This window comes from Mirounga leonina, unplaced genomic scaffold (genome assembly GCF_011800145.1).
Source record: "Mirounga leonina isolate KUSES-001 unplaced genomic scaffold, KU_Mleo_1.0 Mir_154, whole genome shotgun sequence".
Lineage (NCBI taxonomy): Eukaryota > Metazoa > Chordata > Mammalia > Carnivora > Phocidae > Mirounga > Mirounga leonina.
In genome coordinates this window covers 39662863-39689586 of record NW_023270389.1, presented here as the reverse complement: position 1 = coordinate 39689586, position 26724 = coordinate 39662863, and the positions used below count along the sequence as shown (strand labels likewise).

At 38.0% G+C, this 26724-nt stretch overlaps 1 protein-coding gene across 2 annotated transcripts in view; it reads right to left on the bottom strand.

Annotated features, from left to right (window-relative positions):
• Positions 1-26724, bottom strand: part of KCNK2 (potassium two pore domain channel subfamily K member 2) — a 216144-nt gene that overhangs the window by 64813 nt on the left and 124607 nt on the right. For both annotated transcript variants that reach the window (XM_035010551.1, XM_035010552.1), the window contains exons 4-5: positions 6137-6297; positions 3638-3824 (exon numbers count right to left, since the gene is read on the bottom strand). In XM_035010551.1, the coding sequence (XP_034866442.1) occupies positions 3638-3824; positions 6137-6297 (348 nt within the window). The remainder of the gene's footprint in view (positions 1-3637; positions 3825-6136; positions 6298-26724) is intronic.

The following is a 26724-nucleotide window of genomic DNA, read 5'->3' as shown; positions in this document are numbered from 1 at the left end:
AGGGCATCAGATGGTGAGTGTGCATTGAAGGAGGTGTCTCTTTGTGTTCTTGTGAGATTTAGAGCCCAATAGAAAGGCGAGAAGATTCAAGTTGGAGCAATGCCTCCTGCTTTTCCTTGGCAAAATTACCAAAATTAAGTGAGAATACTATCTTATAGTGACATGGAACTTCAAAGGGGAAGGTTCTATAAAGTAAACAACTGATATTTCCCAGATGGGATACTTGCCTTTGCTCAAAGGCTGACTTTTGCTTCATAGCCACAAGGTACCCAGAAGCAAAAACTGTGTGTACCCTATTGAATTAAGTGAGGCAATTCTTTTCCCAGGTCCTTAAAAAAAAGAACTCAAGATTTTTGTTTTTCCAAAGAATCTTGCAAAAATTACACATTTCCTACCAGCCTTTGCCACATCTGTCTCATCCGCATGCTCCTTCCAAAACTGCTCCCTGGGCACAAGGACCTGCCTGGTATGTAAGGACTCTCCTTCAATTTATCTTTCTCAGCATTTGTCACTTTAAACCCATCACATTCCTTTACTAATTTTTAGCAAGGCATTATTTCTAGTGCTTTTTATTACTTCCTCTGCAAAATAAAAATAAAATCATAGTAATGGATTTAGCAAGGGGGGGCAACAGAATAAAATCCTAGTAATGATAAAGATGCTTATTAGATGACAATGTCACACAAATATCATTTTGTGACCATGTTTCCCTAGAGTGCTCTGCCACGACTCTGAATTCGGGGTCCCTACTCATATATACAAGATGTTCTCGTTGAACTGCTCTTCTAATAGAGAGTGGCTATGAAGAGATCCACGTGATCTAGCCAGTTTCAAAGTGTTGATCTCTTAAGGTTAGTTTAAAAAAATAGGTGGGGCGCCTGGGTGGCTCAGTTGATTGAGCCTCCAACCCTTGATTTTTGGCTCAGGTCACGATCTGAAGGTCATGAGGGCTTGTGAGATGGAGCCCCTCCCTGGACTCCTGCTCAGCGGGGAGTCTGCCTGAGATTCTCTCTCTCCCTCTCCCTCTGCCCCTGCCCCCGCTTGGGCACATGCTCAGTCTCTCCCTCTCTCTCTAAATAAATAAAATCTTTTAAAAAAAGGTATTTTTTTTTTTTTTTACCTTCTACAAAACCATAAAGTAAAAATATTTGTTCTTTTTTTCTAAGCCATTTTATACTGTGGTCACAAATACAACATTATTTTAGGATTTCACCCACTTTTTTTTTTATTCATAATCTTTTTTTTTACCAGACCAGGACTCATACTGGACTGACAGAGTCTGTCAATTTCTTAAAATAACATGTGCACTGTATTGTATTACTGAAATCTGTTAGGAGTAGAACTTAAATGTTCTTACCACTCCCCACTCCCTCAAAAGATAAATATGTGAGGGGATGGATATGTTAATGTATTAATTAACTAGACGGTGGGAATCCTTTTATAATGTATACTTAAATCACCATAGTGTACACTTTTAATATCTTATAATTTTATTTTTAATTATATCTCAACAAAGCTGGAAAATAAATAAATGTTGTATTACTATAAAAAATTATAAATTAAAATTTAAAATAGCATATGCAGTGCAAAGCTGTTGGCCTTAAGCTCCTCACCAAATACCTATATATTCCATAGCTGCTATAAGACCTTGTTAATGATATTTATAAAGGGGTGCAAGAGGCCAAGGTTAACATATCACCAATCTAAATCTTATCATCTCACTGTGTCTTACTTTCTTTTTTTTTTTTTTTAAGATTTTATTTATTTGGCATAGAGACACACAGCGAGAGAGGGAACACAAGCAGGGGGAGTGGGAGAGGGAGAAGCAGGCTTCCCGCGGAGCAGGGAGCCCGATGCGGGGCTCGATCCAGGACCCCGGGATCATGACCTGAGCCGAAGGCAGACGCTTAACGACTGAGCCACCCAGGCGCCCCTGTGTCTTACTTTCTCCTACATTAATGCACTTTCCACTTCTACTTAAGCCAACCATATACCTTCAGAGGTAGAAAAATGGGCATTTTAGAGCAGAAGTTGTTCCTCCTATAAGGAGCTACAAATATCTGAGATTCTTCTCTACATTTTGCTAATTAGAAAACAAAAGGCTCTCTAGCAGAGGGATGCCCCCTCCCCTTCTGGGGCCTCCATCCCATACAGAGATGTGTGCACAGGATTTTTGACCAAAAACAAGGCTTCCTTCATGAAAACATCCCCATCTTCAAGGGGAGTATGGTCTTTGCCAGATTAAACCATAATTAACAAATAAATGGAAACAGAAGAACTATCAGCCTTCTCTGAGATTTTATAAAACTGCACAAAATATTTTTTCTCTGAAAACATTTAAGAACTTTGGGACAAGAAAGAAGAGTGAACGGTCAGAAAGTATAAAACTCTCCTAAAGCTAAATTAGGCTGGTGAGTTTATCCTGCAAAGTTTAAGGGCACATTCCTACTCTAGTGTTTAGCATGTTCTTCTAATACTTGAAATTGGATTTTCTAAAAAAGAATGGTTTAGATTTTCAGGAGCTAGTCAAATGATCCACGATAGAATGCCATTGTGCTTACTTTTACCACCATTATTATAATTTATTTAAAATTGGAATTAGAACAATAGTGATGATTTGGATAATATAAACGGTAAAGAGAGAGTTAAAATAACAGGAAGTTAAGACCTAAGAGATACAACAATAAAGCAAACTGCAATTGTAATAACATGTAGAAAAGGAAATATCAAAAAACATGAATAAAAAGTGGACACTGGTTAACGTAAAAAAATACTGTCCTGAGAACTGAAAATTAAATAAGGTAAATATCTTAGAAAAAAGAAGGTCTTAAGTAGCTTAGAACATCTTCTGAAGTTTGCGGGTGTTTTTAAAACTGAGACATGAAAAAGCCTAAGTAAAAAGAGCAAAGATACACTCAAATTTGTCTAACAGTAAAAGAAAAATAAATACATAAAAAATAAAAATGAGAGGCAGATTGTCTGGTTTCTGAAATTAGCATGGGAATATAAGATTCTGAACAAACAGCAACTTAAATTTCTTTCCTAGAATGAAAATAAATGTTCAACTGCACCCTTCTGCCTACCTCCACTGTCCCAGAATGACTTTTCTTTTGTCTCTCTGTCCCTGTTACAGATTAAATGGTCTTCCAAAATGGTATGCTCAAGTCCTAATTCCCAGTACCTCAGAACATCTGAAGATGAAATTAGTTCATCTGAACTCATACTGGAGTGGAGTGGGGGCTTTTCGTCCAGTATGACTGGTGTCCTTATAAGAAAAGGGAAATGTGGACACAGCAACAGAGACACAGAGATAAGGAACGCCATGTGATGTTGTAAGCAGGGATTGGAGTAATGGAGCAGGACGGGCAAGGATGGATGGCCTCCTCCACAAGCTGGAATTGGCAAGGAGGGATGCCACTTAGAGTCTCAGAGGGACCATGTTCCTCCTGTCCCCTTGATTTTGAAATTCTGTGAGGCAATAGATTTCTCTTGTTTAAAGCCACCCAGTTTGGGGGCACATCGCTCATGACAGCAGGCCTGGGAAACTACGACAGACATTTGTGCTGCAAACCCAAATGAAAAGTCTAACTAAAGGACACGGGCCAGGCAAGTAGGGTCGGTGCCAGGAAAAACTTACCTGCAACGTAGTCGCCAAATCCAATGGTTGTTAAAGTGATGACCACAAAATAAATGGCGTCCAGGGCACTCCAGCCTTCTATGTGCTTGAATATGATCGCGGGCAGGGCAACAAAGAGTACGCAGCCAAACAGTATAAATATGATCGTTGAGATGATGCGAATCTTGGTCTGACTAACATTCCACTTCTAAGGATGAGAGTGAAGAAAGCGAGAGAGAGACACTGACTGAGATTTATTGATTATTGGCGTACCTGCAAAGCTCACCTTAAACACAATTCTTAGCAAATTAGCAAGTGAGGATGTTATTTTTTTCCCTTTCATAATTAATGTTCAATTGTCTTATAAAAATTGGGTATAGCAGAAAGAACTCAAAACAATCAATGCCAATGATGATGCTACTTTACCCTTACATAGCTTTACAACAGGCAAAATGCTTTCAAAATAAATTACATTTGCTCTGAGAATACAATTTCAGAGGTACATCACTCTTTGTTTACCTGAACAACTTTTCAAATATTTCTATTCTATAGGCATAGTACTGATGGCGGGCCAAACGTAATCTACAAATATATGAAAATACACAAAACGGAACCATGGACTAAGTAGTTGGTATTAATATTCATGACCACTGGAACGTATTCACCACCAGGGTCTGGGGTGCGTTTTATGCACCGATGTAGATGCAGCATGAAAAACATTACCAGGCATCCAGTGGGCACCCAAAAATTTGTTGGAAAAAAAAAATAAAACAAATGAATAACCAAAAAAAGCAGAATCAGAAGTATAAATGTAGAGAACAAACTGATGGTTGCCCGAGGGGAGGGAAAGGGGGAGAGCGGGGGAATTGGACAAAATGAGTGAAGGGGAGAGGGAGATACAGACTTCCGGTTATGGAATGAGTAAGTCAAGGGAATGAAAGGCACAACGTAAGAAAAACAGTCAATGATATTGTAATAGCAATGCAATGGGCCAGATGGTAGCTACACTTGCGGTGAGCATAGCATAATGCATAAACTTGTCAAATCACTAAGTCGTACACCTGAAACTAATGTAACATTGTGTGTCAACTATACTCAAGTTAAAAAAAAAAAATTTAAGCCAAAAAACTTTGTTGAATGAATGCATAATTCAGCATTACCACATTGATGCCACTAATCTTCCCTCTTAATTAATAAAAATACAAGATACTTTTAAGATCAATATAAGTATATTACCCAGAACAGGATGAAACTCCTATTTTAGAATAATCATACCTACTCCATTCCAACTGTAGAAATAGCTGAGTGAATTTGGAACTTAAAAAATAACTATTGCTAAAAACTGGAACTATAAATTGAAAACCAATACTCAGTAGTCTTATTTTATCAGTAGAATTAAATGTAAAATACTTTGTTGAAACGCTTGTGAAAAGATGAAAAGACTATTGAAGAGTAGGTAAAATGTATTTGTAATACAGGTGATGGTAGTAACATATTCTTTATAATCCTACCCTCTCATGCAACTATTTTCTTGGTAATTTTCTTCAGGAATAAAAGCTTATAATCATAGTGGTATTATTACTACTTTTCATTTACCATTCTAATAAAAGCATTTTCATTATACTTATTTTTTTCGATTGAGGATAATATAGCCACGAACATCATGTATATTACTTTTGGTTCTACTGAGTTATATCCCTTGGATAAGTTTCTATCAATGACATCACTGAATTAAGTTATATGATCACCTTTATCGTGTTTGCTAAATAGGATGTCCTTCACAAAAAGGCTATATAAATTTAGAATGCCACCAGCAATGGACAAAGGTACCAAAGCAAATTTTAAATGAGAAAGTATTGTCAGTTATTTACTAGCTATGTTAAGCTTTTATTTATTTATTTTAGATTTTATTTACTTATTTATTTGAGAGAGAGAGAGAGAGACAGAGAAAGAGTGCATGCACATAAGCGGGGGTGGGGCGGGGAGGGAGAAGGGAAGGGAGAGGAAAAGGGAGAGAATCTTAAGCAGATTCTGTCCTGAGGGAGGAGCCCAACTAGGGGCTCCATCACACGACCCTGAGATCATGACCCGAGCCAAAACCAAGAGTCGGACGCTTAACTGACCAAGTGACCCAGGTGCCCCAAGCTTCTATTTATTATCTCTAACTCTCAAAGTGATGTCTCCATTGACAGTACCATTATTCACATTATATAAATGACAAAATGGAGATTTCAGGGTAAAATAACTAGCTTAAGAGAATACAGCAAGACAAGATGTCTGGAATTGGAACCCAGGATTGTCAGATTTCTTCTTTGTTTCTGCATATATTTGGATTTTTCCCATGTACTAATTTACTCATTCAAATTAAGTATAAAAATAACTACGAAGTGAGTTACATGCTAATAAAGGTACATATAAAAGGTTATGGAAAACCCAATAACTTGATGAACTGTACTTGAGGTGATAGTTTTATTTAAAAAAATTAAACAACATATGTACTTAAAAGGCTATTATACTTACAATAAACGTATCTTCCACTTTTGCAATTCCTTTTCCAAATATGGTCCCTAATTGATCACCAACTCCAGCCAACAAAAAACCAAAAAGGGGAATTCCCAGTAAGGCATAGATGATACAGAATATTTTTCCCCCTTCTGTGCGTGGTGAGATATTTCCAAATCCTACATACAAAAAAAAAAAAAAAAAAAAATTTGTTTTCAGTTGTTTACAAACGAGTAATAGTTTAAAACATATGACCTTGTTAAAAAGAAAACAAAGAGGACTTGGGCTGTCTCCATTTTGATCTCAAACTTTCTGCTTGGGTGGCCCAGGCAGAAGACACACACTAACCCCTTAAGCCACAAAGTCTGCCCAGAGCCAGCAAGACCCTGCCCGTAACTGACTCCAAGACAATGATGGATTTAACCTCCAGCACGTGCCCACCCACTTTGCCCCACTTTTTCCTATGTAAACCTGGAAGTATTATTGGCTTTTTGGACACAGTTTTTGAGACGCTAGTCCACTGTCTTCCAGGTGTTGGCTTCACTGAAATAAATTCCTTTCTGGTTTCACCACCACTCATTTCTCTGCCTTCAGAATCTGTCAGCAGCGAGTGTCTGAACATGGTCTGTTTGGGCCCCTGGAGCCAGGTGCTCTTGCTTCCCTATTCCCCAGCTACAAAACCACAGGCCCAAAATGGCACCACTTAGGCTGAATCCCCAAACTGGGGATTAATAGCTCATCTAACTTCAGTTTCAACTTCACCCATTAATGTAGTCTTAGTTTTAACCTTAAGCAGTCAGGAATTTTCCTATCAGAGGCAAAGTGTCTGCCGCATTGGCCCTCTCCATCACCCCCTCCCCCAAAGGAAGATGAGGTGATCTGCCTGATAAGACCTCCTATTCCTCCCTCTCAGGGATAGCTACCTTGCCTGGAAAACTCTTTTCTTTTGTTAGTAACTTTCTTGCCCCCACCCTTATCCTATAAAAACTTTGCGTGTTGTACAATTCCTCAGAGGTCCCCTCTGCTTGTTAGATGGGATGCTGCCTGATTCATGAATCATTTAATAAAGCCAATTAGATTCTCAAATTTACTCAGTTAACTTTTGTTTTTTAACAACCTCAAGGGTAATTCAGAAATTCCCCAATATTAAAAGATATTAATCACAGATTTCAACTAGTTAAGAATCCCTTTTAAATATATTTTAATATACAATACTTCAATAAGCAAACATTTCAATAATCGACAAAGTACAGCTAATGTTCCAATTAAAATAGATGATGAAAACCAAGGGGGTAACACATGCAATAAAGCCAATATTTTAATTAAATTTCCTTCTGTCTCTCTATACTGATAATACTGTTAACTACAGAGCTTTCATTGTCATTTATTGAGAAGAGCTTACTGCCTTAAGAGAATTCAAATATGCTAAAGTTATTTAAAGATTAAAGTTTAATAACAACTTTTAAAATCTTGTTTTCATTCAAGCACGTACCAAAAAGTAAAAACCAAAACCTTGAAATTATTAAACTTTTTTAACGTTCTGAGGATTTCGAAGGTCTAGGGAAGCAAATTTTGCCACCTCAAGATATGTCTCTTTGGCATACTGATCATTTGAAGGTGGTTATTTTTAAGAAATTGTGAACACATGAGAGACTCTGAAAACTGAAGACAGGCCACCCTTTAGCAGGAGACATTTACAGGTAGAAGGGAAAGAAGGGTGTCCCCCTCAGTACCAGCGAGGTGGGGAGGTGACTATCTCTAGAAAATGTTATCTGTGGAGAATGAATGGACTGAAACCTGCCTAGCAACTTTACTCTTCTTCACTGCGCTTTCCCTCCCAAACTGAAAAGTTGTAGTCACAGCTTTATTCTGGAGGCGGACTGGAAACAGCTCTTATGCAAGTTAAGATTAGTGGTTCCATAGAACTTTGATTACTTTACAGGCTGTCGGCCATGGGCTCACTTCTGCTTCTAATTTTGGTGTCTTTAGGAGGTTCCCTTAGAAAAAATTTCTTTTTAGAATCCTATGTTTTGCTTGTACCTGGGATGTGGGCTCCTTAATTCAAATTTCATTGTCATCTGAATCCATACTCTTCATATCATCCCCAAATCCATTCCTGTTGTGGTTCCCTCCACACCCTCCCTGCCTTCAACACACTGTGGACTCGCCACGCCCCCATTATTTTCATGTTTTCTGTCATCTCAATGCAACTTTTCAGTGAGGTGAGGAACATGTATGTTTATATCATACAGCTTGTAAATTCATGTTTGTATCAGATGGAATTAGATGTTTGGATTTACCAGTGTCTTTTAGCATGTTAAATACTGATCATCTAATAAAAAGACCACAGATATATAGTAAGGTATGCAAACACCATGGCTTTTAAAAGCATTTACTTTAAAGTCTAAAATTAACTGACTGAAAGAACTATAAGGAAAGGACGCCTGGGTGACTCATTCGGTAAAGCATCTGCCTTCGGCTCAGATCATGATCTCAGGGTCCTGGGATTGAGCCTGCATCAGGCTCCCTGCTCAGTGGGGAGTCTGCTTCTCTCTCTCCCTTTGTTCCTTCCCCCTGTTTGTGCTCTCTCACAAATAAATAAAAATAAGGATAAATACTCTGTAAGAGTTTGGTAATATATCACAACCATTCCTGGATTCATGACTCAAGAGATACGTGGCCTTCAGTAAATTATATCCTCATTTGGTAAAGGGTATATTGCTATTATTATCTACCCTCACTGAGTTAGGTATCACATGAAAGGTGCTCAGGAAATTTTTCATATTGTATGTGCTCAATATATTTAGGTGCTATAATCATTATTAGTATAATTACCATTAATCATACTATTGGTAGTAGTAAAGATTAGCAGATCAGTGTATTTAGCCCAGTCAGTATGCAAACTATTTAATAGCCAGATTAATGGGGTCATGATTACACAGTGTTTTCCACTATGTTCTATCAAATTGTGGATGCCATTCTTTAGAAGGAGCACTGGCAAAATAGCATGCATAGAGGAAGGCAACTTTTCACATATGACATCTACACATTTAACTCATTTACCTCCCATCTGTTCCTATCTACTAATGCCTTGGAGTGCTGAACACCAGAGCAATACGTGCAAAGGATACATCCAGGGAAAGTGTGGAAAGGGCCCAGAAATCTTGTATGAAGGTAATTTTAAGGGAAAAATTTTAAGCTGAACTATTTGGGACAGTGCACTATTTCTGAATGCTATCCAAGAATGGAACTCAACAATCTCAACCCTGTCCTGTATTGACATCAATAAGCAGAGTAGCAAGAACAAGAAGGCTATGCTAAGTCAGCAGGGTGGACTGTTTTGACATAGGTTCTTTGATTATTCCAGACAGTCTTGCTAAGATCCAACAATGTTCTTTATCGTCTCTCCAGATGAATAACTACGTGGTCTGAGGTAGGGCCGAATTCTGAGTCATCCTATTCCACCCCATTTTCTCTTTTTGATTAAGAGGACAAAGGTCTTCAGAGTTATATCCATAAGAAGTAACCTACCACCAGGAAGGACCAGAGATGAAAAATAAGGGATCCTGTTAGTGAGCCCTCTTGCTCAACTGTAGACTCCAACAGTTAAAACCAGAAATAGACAAGACAGCTTAACTCATGCTCTAACTAAAGTCCCTTGTGCTTATTTCTTACCACACTCTTTAAACATTCTAACCACCAGACCACAAAGCCCTGATAGCAATGGAATGCCTAGAAGACTTCACCCCACAGGACCCCTTCCCTGCCCATGACCATGGGCTGAACACCTACTACCCCCCGCCCATGATCACGCACTCTCTGCCTGCTCTCTTGCATGTAACCCCTTGCCCCTAATCTTTCCTTATAAAACTCTGGGTGTCCATCTTACCAGTGGAGAGGTCACTTGTTAAGACTTGAACCTGCCACCTCCTCCAGCTGCTGGCATCCGAAATAAATTTCTACCTTTCTCTTTTCCAAGCCCTCATCGTTTGAGTTATTGGCTTCTCTTATGATGAATTTATCTGAGTTTCTTGGGCAACAGTGTTGACAAACCCAGTGAGGAGCTTTGCTTTGGATTTGTCCAGGCCCCTCGGGATTCCTTGGGACAGAGCAGTTGCCCCGGGCAGCACACCGGAGCTCACCCATTCATTTCCCAAGTTAGCAGCTGTGATAGATTGATAGATAATAATACAACTTTTTTTTTAATTCTGTGACATTGCTATAAATAGGCTCTAATGTTCAAAAAATAAAAGTCTAGCTGTCAGAGAGCTCAATTTGATCTGCTCCATGCAAGTTAAACGGGCATAAGAAACAAAGGCTCCAAATTTTCATCCATCATTGACTCAGAATCAGCCTAGAGGCCACTGGAACATCTTCAGAAAAGCTGACAGAGGATTTCCTCAGAAAGCCTGTTTACATCACCAATGCAATGACCCAAGATCCAAAGAGAATTCGATATCTAAGGAAAGCCAATCTACCTTTCATTGATCAAAAAATTGGAGACCAGTGCTTTCTGGCATCTCTGTACTTCATTTTTACTACCTCCAAGTCAAAGTTAGCAGAAGAGAGACCAAGGGGAATAGGAATGAAGGATCTTGATAGGACTCTTCTCTGAGGGTCTTCTGTTTTGCCTTCGAAATATGTCTTTCATTACCATTATACTGAGCTTTATGATGAATCTGTGCCTCCTAGGTGACATCCTTCACACACTGACCACTTCCCATGGACAGACACACACAGTGACCCAACAGTTTTCTGACCTAAAGGGAATGCCTACAACTCCCCAAACATTTCCCTGGGTGAGAGAATGAAATGGCTGTTCAGAGGATGGTTCCTCATGCTTTCTTCCCTCTCAAACTGTGTAAAATAAGAAGAGACATCCCTCCACAGATTTACCACACATTTTAACCAAAGAGTGGGCACTGGTTAAATAACTTGATTCTATCAATGGATTTATGAAAGGTATCCATTGATTCTAAGCAGTATGCTAAGCTTTTAAATATTAATCATTGTGATTGTCTGAATTTCTTGACTCTTTCCCTGGTCAGATAGCAGCATCTTCATTGCCTCAGGGCAAAATGGATTGTTACAGCAAGAAAAAAAGGGAAAAGAAACAGTATTAAGTTTTGTTTTCTTTTAACTCCTAAATTAAGGTGTTCACAACAAAATGAATCCCCTGAGGATAGCAGAGGTCAGTTTATGGCATAACATATATAAAATAGGAGAGTGAAAGGAATGGCCTCCAAAGAGCCTGAGGGAATAGACAAGAATGACCAGGGATGGGGTATGACTTTGGAGGAGGTGGGGTTAAGCAGAAACCAGAGGACAGGACCTTGGGGTGGGGGGTATACTGGAGTTCACTTGAGAGATCAACTATTAAATCTTCGGGAGTTTTACAAGTCAGCTGACTTCACATTGGTAGCCTGGAATCAGCTATAGTAGGAATATTTATACCACAGAAATTGGCAAGCAGTATAATTTAGTCCCCCCACCCCCCGCCACCTAATAGTTAGCAATATGCTACAGAATAAAATACAGTGAAATTCAAGAGACTGTATGTAGTCTGTGCCAGAGATCTGGAGGGAAGCCAGGCCAATGCCTATGGGCCAACCCTTGATATTTATGTGAGTACATCACTAGAACAACTATCACTGCTACTTCACATCACTCTAAGGAAACGGCCTTCCATGGAAAGCTACTATAAGTCCATTGTAAGTGGATCATTAGCAGGAGACCCAAATATGCCACTCTCATTTGAATAGTCTCAAGTGAACAGGCCATTTTTCTGGGATCATTTATTAATACTACAAATAAATAATACCCCTCTTTATGCACTGTGCACACTTGGCAATTATTTAATTATTTGTAAGTTTATTTAATGTCTATATTCCCCACTTGACTATGAGTTCCATGAGTGGAGATTGATTTATTATTTATATATATATATTTTTACAATTATAATTCCAAACCTTCCTGACTTATTAACTAGTGCATGATTGGTAATCGATAAGTATTTCTTCACTGACTGACACATAAATCTAAAAATCTCACAATACTTTAAAAAGAGGCAAAGAAAAAAAATATAGAGAAATAGAATATCTGTGTGGGAATTTATAAAAAAATTAAATTTCTCCCCCACTAATTAATAAATTTACTATCTTTGCAATCAAAGTCCCATAGTTTTAAAAATTTTACAACTTAATGAAATGATTCTAAAATTCATCTGGAATAAAATTAACAATAGTCAATAAATATTTTAAAAGAAGACTAATGTGAGGCAAAGTTTACTTCCAAATTAAAAAGATGTTATCTATAGTTTTAAGAACTAAAACTACGTGGCAAACTAATGAATGAAAACAATAGAAAGCATAGAAAAGGACCTCAGCATGTAAATGAAAATTTGGTAAATATATTTCAAGTCAAGGTAGAAGGAGTTGATTATTCAGTATGTAGTGATAGGATAAATAGAAAGCTACTTGGACACATGAAAAAGTGTTCAACATCACTCGGCATCAGGGAAATACAAATCAAAACCACAATGAGATACCACCTCACACCAGCCAGAATGGTTAAAATTAACAAGTCAGGAAATGACAGATGTTGGTGAGGATTCGGAGAAAGGGGAACCCTCCTACACTGGTGGTGGGAATGCAAGCTGGTGCAGCCACTCTGGAAAACAGTATGGAGCTTCCTCAAAAAGTTGAAAATAGAGCTACCGTATGATCCAGCAATTGCACTACTGGGTATTTACCCCAAAGATACAAATGTAGTGATTCAAAGGGGTGTGTGCACCCCAATGTTTATAGCAGCAATGCCCACAATAGCCAAACTATGGAAAGAGCCAAGATGTCCATTAACAGATGAATGGATAAAGAAAGATGTGGTATATATACACAATGGAATATTATGCAGCCATCAAAAGGAATGAAATCTTACCATTTGCAATGACGTGGATGGAACTGGAGGGTATTATGCTGAGCTAAATAAGTCTACCAGAGAAAGACATGTATCATATGATCTCACTGATACGAGGAATTCTTTTTTTTAAATTTTTTTTTAAAGATTTTATTTATTTGACAGAGAGAGACACTGCGAGAGAGGAAACACAAGCAGGGAGAGTGGGAGAGGGAGAAGCAGGCTTCCTACTGAGCAGGGAGCCCGATGTGGGGCTCGATCCCAGGACTCTGGGATCATGACCTGAGCTGAAGGCAGACGCTTAACGACTGAGCCACTCAGGCGCCCCAGATACGAGGAATTCTTAATCTCAGGAAACAAACTGAGGGTTGCTGGAGTGGTGGGGGATGAGAGGGATGGGGTGGCTGGGTGATAGACATTGGGGAGGGTATGTGCTATGGGGAGCACTGTGAATTGTGTAAGACTGTTGACACACACCTGTACCTCTGAAACAAATAATACGTTATATGTTAAAAAAAAAAAAAAAAGATAGTAGGAAGGGAAAAAGGAAGGGGGGGAAATCAGAGGGGAAGACGAACCATGAGAGACTATGGACTCTGAGAAACAAACTGAGGGTTCTAGAGGGGAGGGGGGTGGGGGGATGGGTTAGCCTGGTGATGGGTACTAAAGAAGGCATGTACTGCATGGAGCACTGGGTGTTAAATGCAAACAATGAATCATGGAACACTACACCAAAAACTAATGATGTAATGTATGGTGACTAACATAACATAATAAAATAGAATAAAAAAAAAGAAAGCTACTTGGAAATAAATGGTGTACTTGCCTCACATTATACACTAATATTTTTGAATGGATTAATTCAGCAAATATAAAGAGAATATGACCATAAAATACTACAAAAAAAGGCAGGAGAATAACTCTTTAAGCACAACTTCTAGGACAGAATCATAAAGAAGTTAAAGATAAATATGGCTATGCAAAAAATATAATGATGCTGTATGTCAAAAGAAGAGCATAAACTCTATGCAAAGGCCAAATGCTTTTCCAAGAGGCAGTGAAGAGAGAGCCAAACACCTATGTTATGGGTCTTAGGGCTCCTCTTGGTCAAAGAGCCAAGCTTTCATTTCATTTGCAGGCCTGAAGTTGGATTGAATCAATCATGTTTGCATTGTGATTTGAGATGTTCTAATTTAGCCTTCCACCACCATTATATAAAACTTGGATTATTAAAGATATATCTGTTATGGGGAAATATCAAATATTCATAATGATAAGTTGATAAGCCCCAAGTACACTATTGGCTTTGTGTACTTGAGATTTACTGAAAGCCTGTCAACTGGCCAACTTTAACAAACAAGTTCACTTCCATTGAAAAATGTCAGGCTAAATGTGTAATAAGCAATACCTTTGGATAATCGTAGTCTTTCCACCATCTGAGTGAGACTTACTAGTAGTGAATAATACAGTTAAACTATTTGGACTTGTTGGCTGCAGTGTACCTATTCCATATTTAAGAGTTCTTTTTGACTAATAGGTAGTTCATGAAAATCTTTGCTCTCTTAGCCAGCATTCAATGTGGAGACTGTAGTTTATGATTACATTTATTGACAAGAGCAACAATAAAAGCAACGATAATTTGAAATTGCATTTATGTGGACCCTTTAAGAGTTAAACACATTTAAAAAAATCTAAGTAATTCTGACCAAAATTTAGGAGGTAGAACTCTATTACTCCAATTCCATGGAGAGAAAATTTAGGTAAGAAAAATATTGCATACTATTACTTTACTCTGACCAATTCTGTATCATAAAGCACTAAGTTGAATGCAAAAAAGAAGAAATCAAATATCATCACAGCAATCAGTATGATTTAATTCTGTTCAATGACAAATTATTCAGTAATAACTACCTGCCATTCACTGTGCTAGATACTCAGTACAGAAAGAGGAAGAAAACACTGGAATTCAAAAAATTCCAAATTGTTAATAAAATCAAATAAATATGCTATCTACCTACTTAGTAAAAAGATTTTATTTTGGGGGCACCTGGGTGGCTCAGTCATTAAGCCTCTGCCTTCGGCTCAGGTCATGGTCCCAGGGTCCTGGGATCGAGCCCCCATCAGGCTCCCTGCTCAACAGGAAGGCTACTTCTCCCTTTCCCACTCCTCCTGCTTGTGTTTCCTCTCTCATTGTGTCTCTCTCTCTAATAAATAAATAAAATCTTAAAAAAAAAAAAAGATTTTATTTTTAAGTAATCTCGACACCCAACATGGGTCTTGAACTCACAACCCTGAGATCAAGAGTGGCATGCTCCACCCATTGAGCCAGCCAGCCAGCCCAACCAACTTTTCTTTAAATATTAATGAAGATACATAAATGGACTAAAGATTTGCTACATAGAAAACCAAGGATGGCAGTATGTGTGTGAGAAATATCCCCATTAAAACACCACACTTAAAAAGTGTGTAGCAGAGGGGCGCCTGGGTGGCTCAGTCGGTTAAGCGTCTACCTTTGGCTCAGGTCATGATCCCAAGGGTCCTGGGATTGAGCCCCACACTGGGCTCCCTGCTCAGCAGAGAGCCGCCTTCTCTCTCTCCTTTTGCCTGCCTCTCTGCCTACTTGTGTTCTCTATCTCTTTGTCAAATAAATAAATAAAATCTTAAAAAAAAAAAGTGTGTACCAGAAGTTTGGTTCCATGTTGACTTTGATCTCTGAAAGGAAATTAGGTCTATTCAAAAGCTGAATCTACAAAAGGCTAAAACTGCTCTCAGTATGCAGCATTTAAGTACTGATAGTAGAACAGACGCAAGGAGAGTCTGGAATAACTCCCTACTCAGATGATAAATGTTAGTGTATTATATCAGGAAATTCAGCAAGGACCCAAGGATAAATGAAGAGTGAGGAGTAAAAAGAGAATGAAAAAGAGAAAGGAATATAAACCATCCTACTCAACATGAGCCTCTAAATAAGAAGTCTATAAATAAATTAAATGCTAAGAAACATAAACACAATTAACACTTGCATCAGGAATTCATGCCAAGTGAAAATAATTTCAGGGGACTGTCCAAACTAGATTTTGAAAGAAGTAGATGAGAATATTCAGAGATATAAAAAAAATAAAATTTTTATTAAAATTATGTAATAAATAGGTACAAAAATATAAACAGGTAGATAAGAAAAGGGATAAATAAGAAATCTTGGAAACGAATCATATTAACTATTTTTTAGGGAAATAAAATAGATGAAATGGACTAATATAGGTGAAGGAAGGACTGGTGCATTTGAAGGCAATACTGAATAATTCATGTAGAACTTGACACAGAAAGGAAAAGGGATTTAAAATAAAAACATAAAGAAGTATTAAGAGACAGACAAGGAGGACTAAGAGACCTCAACAATCATGTATGAGTTCCCAGAGGAGAAAACGGAAAGACTAGCAAGGACACAATATTTAAAATATTGTTAGCTGAGAACTCAAGAATTGAAGACCTGTGGACTCATATTGAAAGTGCACTCTTAGTGTTAAATATGATAAATAAATATATACCCATGCCTAGATGCATCATAGAGAACCAAAGAACATAGAAATAAAGATAAAATCTAAAGAGCTATCAGGGAAAAGATTATTTATAAAGGAACAACACATGAGTAATAATAGTCATTGGAAAATAATGGAGTCCTGATATCTTCAAAGTGTTAATAACCATTACCCTGAAATTTTATATTTAGCTAAACTATCAAAGAAGAATGAAAGGTCCTATTTTAGCATTTTCCAGACATACAAAGTCCAAGAAACCTTACCTCCTCCAGAAAACCCTCACTAAAATCACTATCTAGGTATGCTTGAGAAATTATGTACATCAGAAAGAAGAAAAGGAACCCAAAAGGAAAACATAGTGTAAGAGAAACAGAAGTGGGCATGGAAGTGGAAAAAAAAGTCAGAAAATATAGTCAACTACTAACTGCAAAATATGTGCACATACATGAACATGCACGCAAACACTAAAAGTAAACAATGGACAATAATAATAAGATGGATGGGAGAATGGGGAGGTTCAATAAATAAGTAATTTGGCTAAAATGCTAGAAATCATAAATCAGTAGCCAAAAATGTGTTCAAGAACAATGGTAACCACTATCTTTCCAATAAAAGAGTAGGAAAGTAGTGAAAAAAGGAACAAAGAGGAGGACATAAACAAGAAAGAAGTCCAAATACATAAACAATCACAATTTATGTAAATAGATTAAACACAGATTATTAGATTTTCTAAAAATATCACAGATCAGATGAAAATAAAGGGATGAATAAAGATTGTCAGCAAATTCTTATCCAAAGAAAGTCAACATAACAATATTAATACCAATCAAACAGAATTTTAAGTCTAAACATACTCTTAAGGATAATGAGATAGAAAAATTATAGGACCTGAAAAATTATAGGACCTGAGTATAACCTGGAAGGCCTTATAGATATAAGGATGCAGAAAAAGCATTAGATAAAATTGAATACCCACTGATGATAGAACTTTTAGCAAACTAGAAATGGAATTTTATTAACATGGTTTTAAATTAAAAAAGTAATAGCTGACTTACACTTAAGATGAAGCTTGAAAGCATTGACTTTAAGATAAGGATCATGACAAATACATTATCCTCATGACTATTATATTCTATTGTAGGTCAATGCTATAGGCTTTAAAAAAAAAAGGTGTAAAATGAGAAAATAAAAGTTGAAACTATTATTGTTTTTTAGATGACATACTTGTCTATATAATAAAGCCAAGAAAAAAAAGCCACGAAGAAGTTTTCTAGATTCAAAGTCAAGAAAAACAACAATAATACAATGTATTTATATGTGCTTATTATGTGCTAGGTACTCTTACAAGCAATTAAACATATTAATTCACTTAATTCTCACCATATTCACTGTGGGGTAGGTACTAATATTCTCCTTTTCCAAATGAGGAAACTGAAGCACAGAGAGGTTAAATCATTTTCCCAAGGATACACAGCTAGTGAAGTGGGAGAGCTGGGATTCAAACCCAGGTATTTTAGGCCCAGTGTCTGGGCTCTAATCACACACACCGCAACACTCCTATACTCCCAGAAAGAACCGATAAACAAATGTAGTACAAAATCAAAGGATCACAATAACATTAGCAATAAAGATAGACAAGAACAAATATCATAAATAACATGTATTTTATAGATAAAATTATCAAAAAAGTTGCAAAAGAAAAGACAAAAAAAGAAACCTGAAGAGATGAAGAGATATATGTGTTAATTTTACTAAATTTATGCTAAATACAATTGCAATAGATATTTTGAAAGAGTTTTCAGTCAGTGGAATTTTATAAACTTTTCAAAATTCTGTAAGAAAGTAAAGGACCAACAATAGCTAAGAAATATTTGAATATTTGGGGAGAAAAATGAGGTGGTAAGGTTTGTCCTACATAATATGGAGACCTACTATAGCTATTAAGAAACAGTATGATTAAGACAATGGGGTACTGGACAGGGAGAGGGAGGCCAATCAGAACAAAACAAGAGAGCTCAGAAACAGACCCAAACATATCTGGAAGCATGGGTATCTGCCAAAGGGGGAGAGAAGATCAACGGGTCAATGCATGTTGTTGAATGGGAGTGCAGAGTTGGCACCCCAGTGAGACTGGGAAGGATGATAAAGGCCTTCAACTTCCTGTATTGTTTCATTTAAAAACAGTAACAGCAGAAACAGCATGAAACAATGTTAAGATTTTATGAAAGTGGATAGATAGATGGTCGTGTGCAATATGATTCTTTGTAGACGTTTCTACTATTTGAAATACTGCACAATAGTAAAAGAAGAATATCTATAAATACATGATATTTATAGATCAAGAAGACATTGGACAATATTCTGCACCATTTCTTATAGTTCTCTGAAAGCTAGAAATAGAAAATTATTTTCTTATCATGACACAGAATTCTATCTCAAAACATTCAATATCATACTTAATATTAAAGCATAAGAGGAATCCCCTTAAAATCGGGGGGGGGGGAAGGACATCCATTTTACAACTATTAAACAGTATTATTACGAAAGTTCTAGCACGTGTAATGGCAGTAAACATAGAAAAGGAATAATTATCATAAAAAGAAAGATAGTTGTGGGTGGAATAAAATATCTAGTAAATACAGGGGAATACTGAACATTGTACAGAGAAAAGCTCAGCAAAATAGCAAAAGGCATGATAAATATGCAGAAACCAACTGCATTATATTTGAGCACAGCCTCAAATGTGCTAAATGAGATGAAAAATGACTTATTTACAATATTAAAGGAAATATGAGATACCTGTAAGTCCTCTGATCAAGACATACACAAGAACTTTGGAGAATAGCCTGAGCTACTGTAGAATGAGATGGAACAAAACAGAAAAGAATAGAAGGCCAGGAATAGCACATATTGTTTTCTTTAAAATCTCACGAGTGGGTTGGAAATGGAATAATTATTCAATTGAAGTGCTGAGTAAATTGATTACTCTTCTGGAGGGACAAATATTTCACCCTATGTGAAAATAAGTACCACGCAGATGAAAGACTCGAATAGGTTAACCGAACTTAACTACTTCCTGACTGAGCCCTTCTGACTATGTTTCTTCCTTTGCCTCAAACACACACCCTCCTCCACCCACTCTTCACCTGGCTAACCCCTAAGAATCCCTCATTACTTAGGTTAGATATTAATTTCTCCAGGAAGCCTCCCTTGAGCCCTTGCTACACACCACCAAGACTGACTTTGACCTCCATCCTGCATACACATTTCCCTATCCTAAGACTTAGCTCACCAGACTGTAATCCTCAGTTCCGTAATACTCAATTCTGTAAGGTCAGGCACCATGTCTTAGTCATCACTACAGCCCTGGTGCATTTCCACTGGATGTCTAAACAAACACATGCTTCCCCAAAGCTCCCTTCCTACTGTCTCCCCTTCCTGGTGGCCCTCTGCATTCTATTATGGCAGTTCCTCATACTAAGGGCTGAGGTTTCCAAGTGAACCTGATAAAGTTTTGGAGCTTGCATCTAAAATGTTCTCAAACAGCTGTTTGCTGTGGAACTCACCAAAATGGTGGGGTTATGAAAAGATGCAGCATGAAGCTACCCCTCTACTAACTCTTTAGCCCTTAAAATCTCTTCTGCACCAGGTTGTCTTCAGTTTTTATTTATTGCTTTGACTTCCAGATGGTATTTTTCCTTTAAAGATAATCAGATTGGCAAGTTTCATCTCCCTCCCAACAGCAGTTCAGGGTTTTGTTCTGAGTGGTGACTAGCAGGCCACTCTCTCATCTGGACAATACCGGGACCCAACACTAACAGCCTCACCGCTACCATCTCGTTAGGCTTAAGTCAATCACCACACAGCCAGAGTTCTCAAATTTTCCTCAGGCCCAGATCCGAAAGCCACACGGTTTTGTAGGCAGTGGGACGGATCCCTCAACCTCACCCTTTGATTCCCTTCCTCAGGGCCTCAAAACAGCCCGAATGTGGCCTTTTCTCACCCAAATCCGTCTCAAAATAGTTCATGCTCCCCAAGGCACAGCAACTTCAGTCTTGAGAGTCCTCTTTTTTTTTTTTTTTAATTTATTTATTTGACAGAGAGAGACATAGCGAGAGAGGGAACACAAGCAGGGGGAGTGGGAGAGGGAGAAGCAGGCTTCCCGCAGAGCGGGGAGCCTGATGTGGGACTCGATCCCAGGACCCCGGGATCATGACCTGAGCAGAAGGCAGACGCTCAACGACTGAACCACCCAGGTGCCCTTGAGAGTCCTCTTAAACACTAGGTGTTCCAAGGTCTTTATGTACAAATCACCACTGCTCATTTCCCGATATTCCGTGTTATACAATTGTCCTACCTTCCAGTAACACCAGAGTCGTAATTACTTGTTGAAGAAAATGAGCGGATGTTCCTGATTCTTTACGTGTTTCATGTTGTTTGTTCCAACAGTGGCTCCAGTTTGGCCCTTCAGTTACCACGTTGAAAGCCTGTCTGTCTTTTCTCTTTCCCCTTCCAACACCCAGCCATTCCTCACCCTTCCAACCAGGTGGGATCCTGCTTTCTTTCAACAAACATAGTACTTTCTATTGCCTTTGGAGGAATTATGCATTACTCACTCTAACATGAATTCTTGCCCTTTAATTACATGATGTTCCCTCTCTTCTTGGTGATAAACTTCTTGGGATTCTGTTTTAAAATTTTTTCTTTCCTTTACCTGTTTTGTGTCATGCTTTGCTTATAGCAGATGTTCAAGAAAATTGGTTGAATTGAAAATAATACCTATTTTAATTACATAGACTTGCTCAGATCTAAATAATTCTACAGTATGAATTTTTTTTACTGCTTTTAATTTTATTCAGGACTGACAAGGAAAAGAGAAGTTCTTGATCTGTACAACCTGTATTTTAAAAATTACCTCTAAAAATAACAATTAAAATATTACTTTAATACAAAACAACTTAAACTATTTTAGATGCAGAAAAACATTAATATTATAGGGCATAAGAGTAAGATGTTAGAAGTAGGTGAGAAAAAGAACAATATAAATTCAGCGTGTGCTCGCTTAGCAACCTAAAAAAAAAGAGTAAGCCTTTCAGAAATCAAAGTGAAATGATAATCACATCTGGTCTTTTTTAAAAAGCTAGTCAAAGTCATAGCTATGCTATATAGCAAAGAACCTAACCAAACAATGAAGAAAAAATATGGCTCCAGCAAAACATGATCCTAATTAAAAGACAATTAAATCATGTCTTGATAAAAAGATGTATTCATTTCAGAACTTTCACAAAATTGTACATTGTTCTTCCAGATCACTGGTTTTAAAACAAGGGTGCACATCAGAATCACATATGAAACTTAAAAAAAAAATCCACTCCAGAACTAAATTATTGTCTTCCAATGGGAGGGGAGGGGAATGTGCACATGTATTTTTAAATATCTACAGAAGTTGATTCTAATTTATACCCCTGTGACAGGGGCAGGGTTTATGGGCCTAAAGCTATACAATGTGGGGGAAGGGGCTCTTGAGGAAAAAGAATACAAAATTAGGCAGTAAACCCATGTAAGTGAGGGGAGGAGGTCCTGAAGCTTAACTCTCATTAGTCTCAAGTAAATCTGCCTCTGTCCCTCTGTGTTTTGGATGACCTTGATCACCACACCTCTTCTAGACTGGCTATGGTATTACTCTATTACTATGTTTTTATTGCCAATAATAAAAAATGAAATAATTTTCATTACCAATAAAAAATAACAGCCAACACTATTATTTACTGAACATCGCTCTCACTATGTGTTAGATATAGTGCTCATCCTTTCATATGGATATTTAATTAAACTTTCACAACCCAATGAGATTAAGCACAACTAATTATCCCCACTCTCTGAATGTGGAAACTACAGTTTATTGAAGTGAAATATTGTGTTCAACCTTAAACAGCTAACTGTCAAGGCTGAGATTTAAACTATTAACTCAATTGCTCAGAGCTAAGACTATAGATACTGTTTCTCAAACTTAAGAGTTCTCAGTTATGTAACCACTGAGTATGGATTCATACCTGGACATGCCATTCTGCCAATATTTGCTGTTTTACCTAGTGAGACTGGAAAAGAAAGTATAGGGGCATTAAAACAAATGTGTCAATTAAAGTCACTACATCAAAGGACTGTTTGACATTTTGTTTTAACTTCAACATCATCACGCTTTCACTTGGCGCAGAAGCCCTGGGCCTGCAGTTCAAACAGTATTTCACAAGATGGCTCCCTTGCCATCCTCAGATGCAACTTATATAATTACAAAAATCCTACATCACAATTGTAAAGTTGCAAATCTATAGGAAATTACATATTTCTTGCTGGTTTTTGAACCTTTCTAAAATCATGAATATCTGATTAAGTTGCTACCACGCATTTTTTGCTAACAAGATTCTTTTATATAACCTACATCGAAAGCTGAGAGGGAATTCCCGTGGCAAAGGAATTTTGCCAAAAACAATAATAATCTAACTGTGCATTTTTAAAAAGATTTCTTTATTTTAGAGAGAGAGTGTGTGTGAGCGTGAGTGGGGGGAGGGGCAGAGGGAGAGAAAGAATCTCGAGCAGACTCCCTGCTGGGTGTGGAGCTCAATGCAGGGCTCAATGGATCTTACAACCCTGAGATCATGATCTGAGCCAAAACCAAGAGTAGGTTGCTCAACCAAATGAGCCACCCAGGTGCCCCATAAAGATACGCATTTTTGATAAAACATGACCACTAAATGTTGGCTAACTATTTTATCTGAAGCTCCAGCCAATAAACAGAGATCTATTCAGAGTGTAATGAAGTATCTCTATAAATGGCTGCAATTCATGTGCTATTTAACTGCCTATCATCTGATTCTCCCTTTATCCCAAGAAAGGAGAATAATGACCCAATAGCACTAAAGAAATGGGGAACTACTTCTAGCAAAAATATGAATGATGAGTTTTCCTACTTTTTTTTTTTTTTTTTAAAGAGAGAGATTGAGAAAGAGAGCTCAAACACACATGGAAGGGGGAGCAGGTGCGGACAGAGGGAGAAGGAAAGAGGGAATATTAAACAGGCTCCATATCCAGTGCAAAATCCCATGTGGGCTCGATCTCAAGACCCTGAGATCATGACCTGAGCCAAAAATCAAGAGTTGGACTGAGCTGCCTAGGTGCCCCAAATTTTCCCATGTTTTGAGAGAGATTATAAATCAGGAATCCGAACTTCTATGATAATAACACATTTCCTGGAAATCACATTTTAATGGTTCTTGTTAAAAGAATTTTCCTATAGGAACTTCAGCATAATTGATGTCATATTCCTGACCATACATGGTATCAAACAATAAACTATAAAATCAATAAATAAGGGGTTCTGGCTAGCTCAGTCAGTAGAGTCTGCAATTCTTGATTTTGGGGTCATGAGTTCAAGCACCATGCTGGGTATAGAGTTTACTTAACAAAAAACAAAAGAAAACAAGGAATAAATAAAACCGTACCATCTATCAGCAAAGATTCTCTCATTGACCAGAGTTTGGTCAGGCTCTTTTGAGCTCTCTTTTTTGACTAAATCTTGGGCTCCTCTGTTCTTCCTTATAAAGTCCAGTTCTAGCAAGAATCCTGCTAAGTCAGTTTAGACAGAATGCCCCATCCTAAAAATCTGATCATTCTCCATATCTGATCGGGTTCCTCAACCTCCACCATTGCCAAGGTGATATCTGAACATCCAACAGGCCTTCAGCAAGATCTTTTTTTTTTTTTTAAAGATTTTATTTATTTATTTGAGAGAGAGAGAATGAGACAGAGCGAGTACATGAGAGGGGGGAGGGTCAGAGGGAGAAGCAGACTCCCTGCCGAGCAGGGAGCCCGATGCAGGACTCGATCCAGGGACTCCAGGATCATGACCTGAGCCGAAGGCAGTCGCTTAACCAACTGAGCCACCCAGGCGCCCCAGCAAGAATCTTGATAGTTGTCTTAGCCCAAATTCTCCCTTACCCGTAATGTGTACTCTTAGTAATTTTCTTTTTTTTAAAATAATTTTTATTTTATTATGTTATATTAATCACCATACATTACATCATTAGTTTTTGATGTAGTGTTCCATGATTCATTGTTTGCGTATAACACCCAGTGCTTCATTCAGTACGTGCCCTCTTTAATACCCATCACCAGGCTAACCCATCCTCCCATCCCCCTCCCCTCTAGAACCCTCAGTTTGTTTCTTGGAGTCCACAGTCTCTCATGGTTCGTCTCCCCCTCTGATTTCCCCCTGTTCATTTTTCCTTTTTTTTCCCCCTTCCCCCCCCCCCTTTTTTAACATATAATGTAGTATTTGTTTCAGAGGTACAGGTCTGTGATTCAACGGTCTTACACAATTCACAGCGCTCTTAGTAATTTTCTATCCACTGACTCCTTTCCTGCTCCTTGGCTATAAATTCCCACTTTGCCTTGTTATATTTAGAGTTGAACCCAATCTCTCCCCCCTACTACAAAAGTCCACAGCAGTGGCCCTTATATTTATCACAGTGGTCCTAAAGATAGTTTGTCTTACCTTCTTTAACAAGTATCATTAAATAATTTTTTCTTTAACACTATAAGTGGTAAAATGATAAAACTATATAATTCATCTATCATCAAACCATCCTAAAAGTAATACAACAGACATAATAAATGCAAAAAAAATTAAATTTTTCTGCATTTTAAGAAGTTGGACCTTGGTAGACATTAATAAACTGAGTTGCCAAAAAAGCTATACTATCTTTGACTTGCAATCATTTTCCTAAAAGAAGTCAAACATACTCATTCAAATTTATTTTCAAGTATACCGAGGTCAGTATGGCACAGTGGTTAAGACTCGAGGTTCTAGAGCCCAAATATCTGGGTTTGAATGCTAGCTTTGCCCCCCTAATTCCTGAGAAAGTGACTAAAAATCCTCTGTGCCTCAGCTTCCCCATTTGTAAAAGAGTAATGTGGACTATGTGATATAATACACATAAAGGTCTTAGTACGGTGATTGGCCCACAGTGGTGAGTAGTCAGTGAGCATCAGCCAGCTAAAGTTCATTTCCTGGCCATAGAAAGTCACTTTCATGGCTCAGGTACTGCCACCGATGCTCAGAATCAGTGCCAGTTGTTGATAAAAATAATGGTGACATTGAGGATGATTTTGCTTTTTCACTTGAAACACGTTTAAAGTTAGAAGGAGTTGAGCCCACACTTTCTTTTCAGGTTCCTCCCTTGGCAGATTATGGTGTGAGACAAAAACAGCTACTTGAACCAATAAAGTAATCCCGGAAATGAAGCTCCGGAAGTTACTGCAGTTCACCTTTCACTGACACAGCCAAGCAGGCTTTGGCAGCTCTGAGTATCTCCACCTTCAAGAGCAAGGGTTGTAAACCTCCTAACTATCAGAGCATAAGCTGTTGTTTTGGAAGAACTACTAGGACATCTCTCAGAGGATTGCTAGGCAGGCTCTCGTCTCAGAGGGCCTATTAGTTTTCTATATTCACAATACAAAGTGCCATGAACTGAGGGAGAAAAGGCAGCTGAATTTTTCCAAGGCATCTGCATTGTTTTAAACAAAACTGGGAAATTTAAGAGTTGAAATGACCAACAGAATTCTAACTGCATCATTCATTAAACAAACATGGAAAACTGAGACCAAGTATTGGGTGGTCACGAGGTAGCACAGGTTGAAGACCTAAAATGCAAAGTTTTCAAGTGCCGAATGTCTATATTTAATACAACTTTACCTTGAAATTAAGGAACTATGCTTGCTTTGGCTATTGCCTTGGGGCAGTAATGAAAAACTCATCAACTACTGTTTGTGTCAGACAGAAGAGACAGTGTGGCAGCTAACCTATCTGAAAGATGCATAATTATGCAGATAGCGACCCTGAGTGTTGACAGCTGAAGTCAGGTCATTTAGATGAAAGAACACATCGCCTAAACCATTAAGGGGCACTGATTAAATTCACTTTAAATTCAACAGCCCCTGGCATCTTTAAGATTCATCTCCGCTATAAGATTCCATTCCCAAGTGGGGCGCCTGGGTGGCTCAGTTGGTTAAGCAACTGCCTTCGGCTCAGGTCATGATCCTGGAGTCCCTGGATCGAGTCCCTGGATCGAGTCCCGGGATTGAGTCCCTGGATCG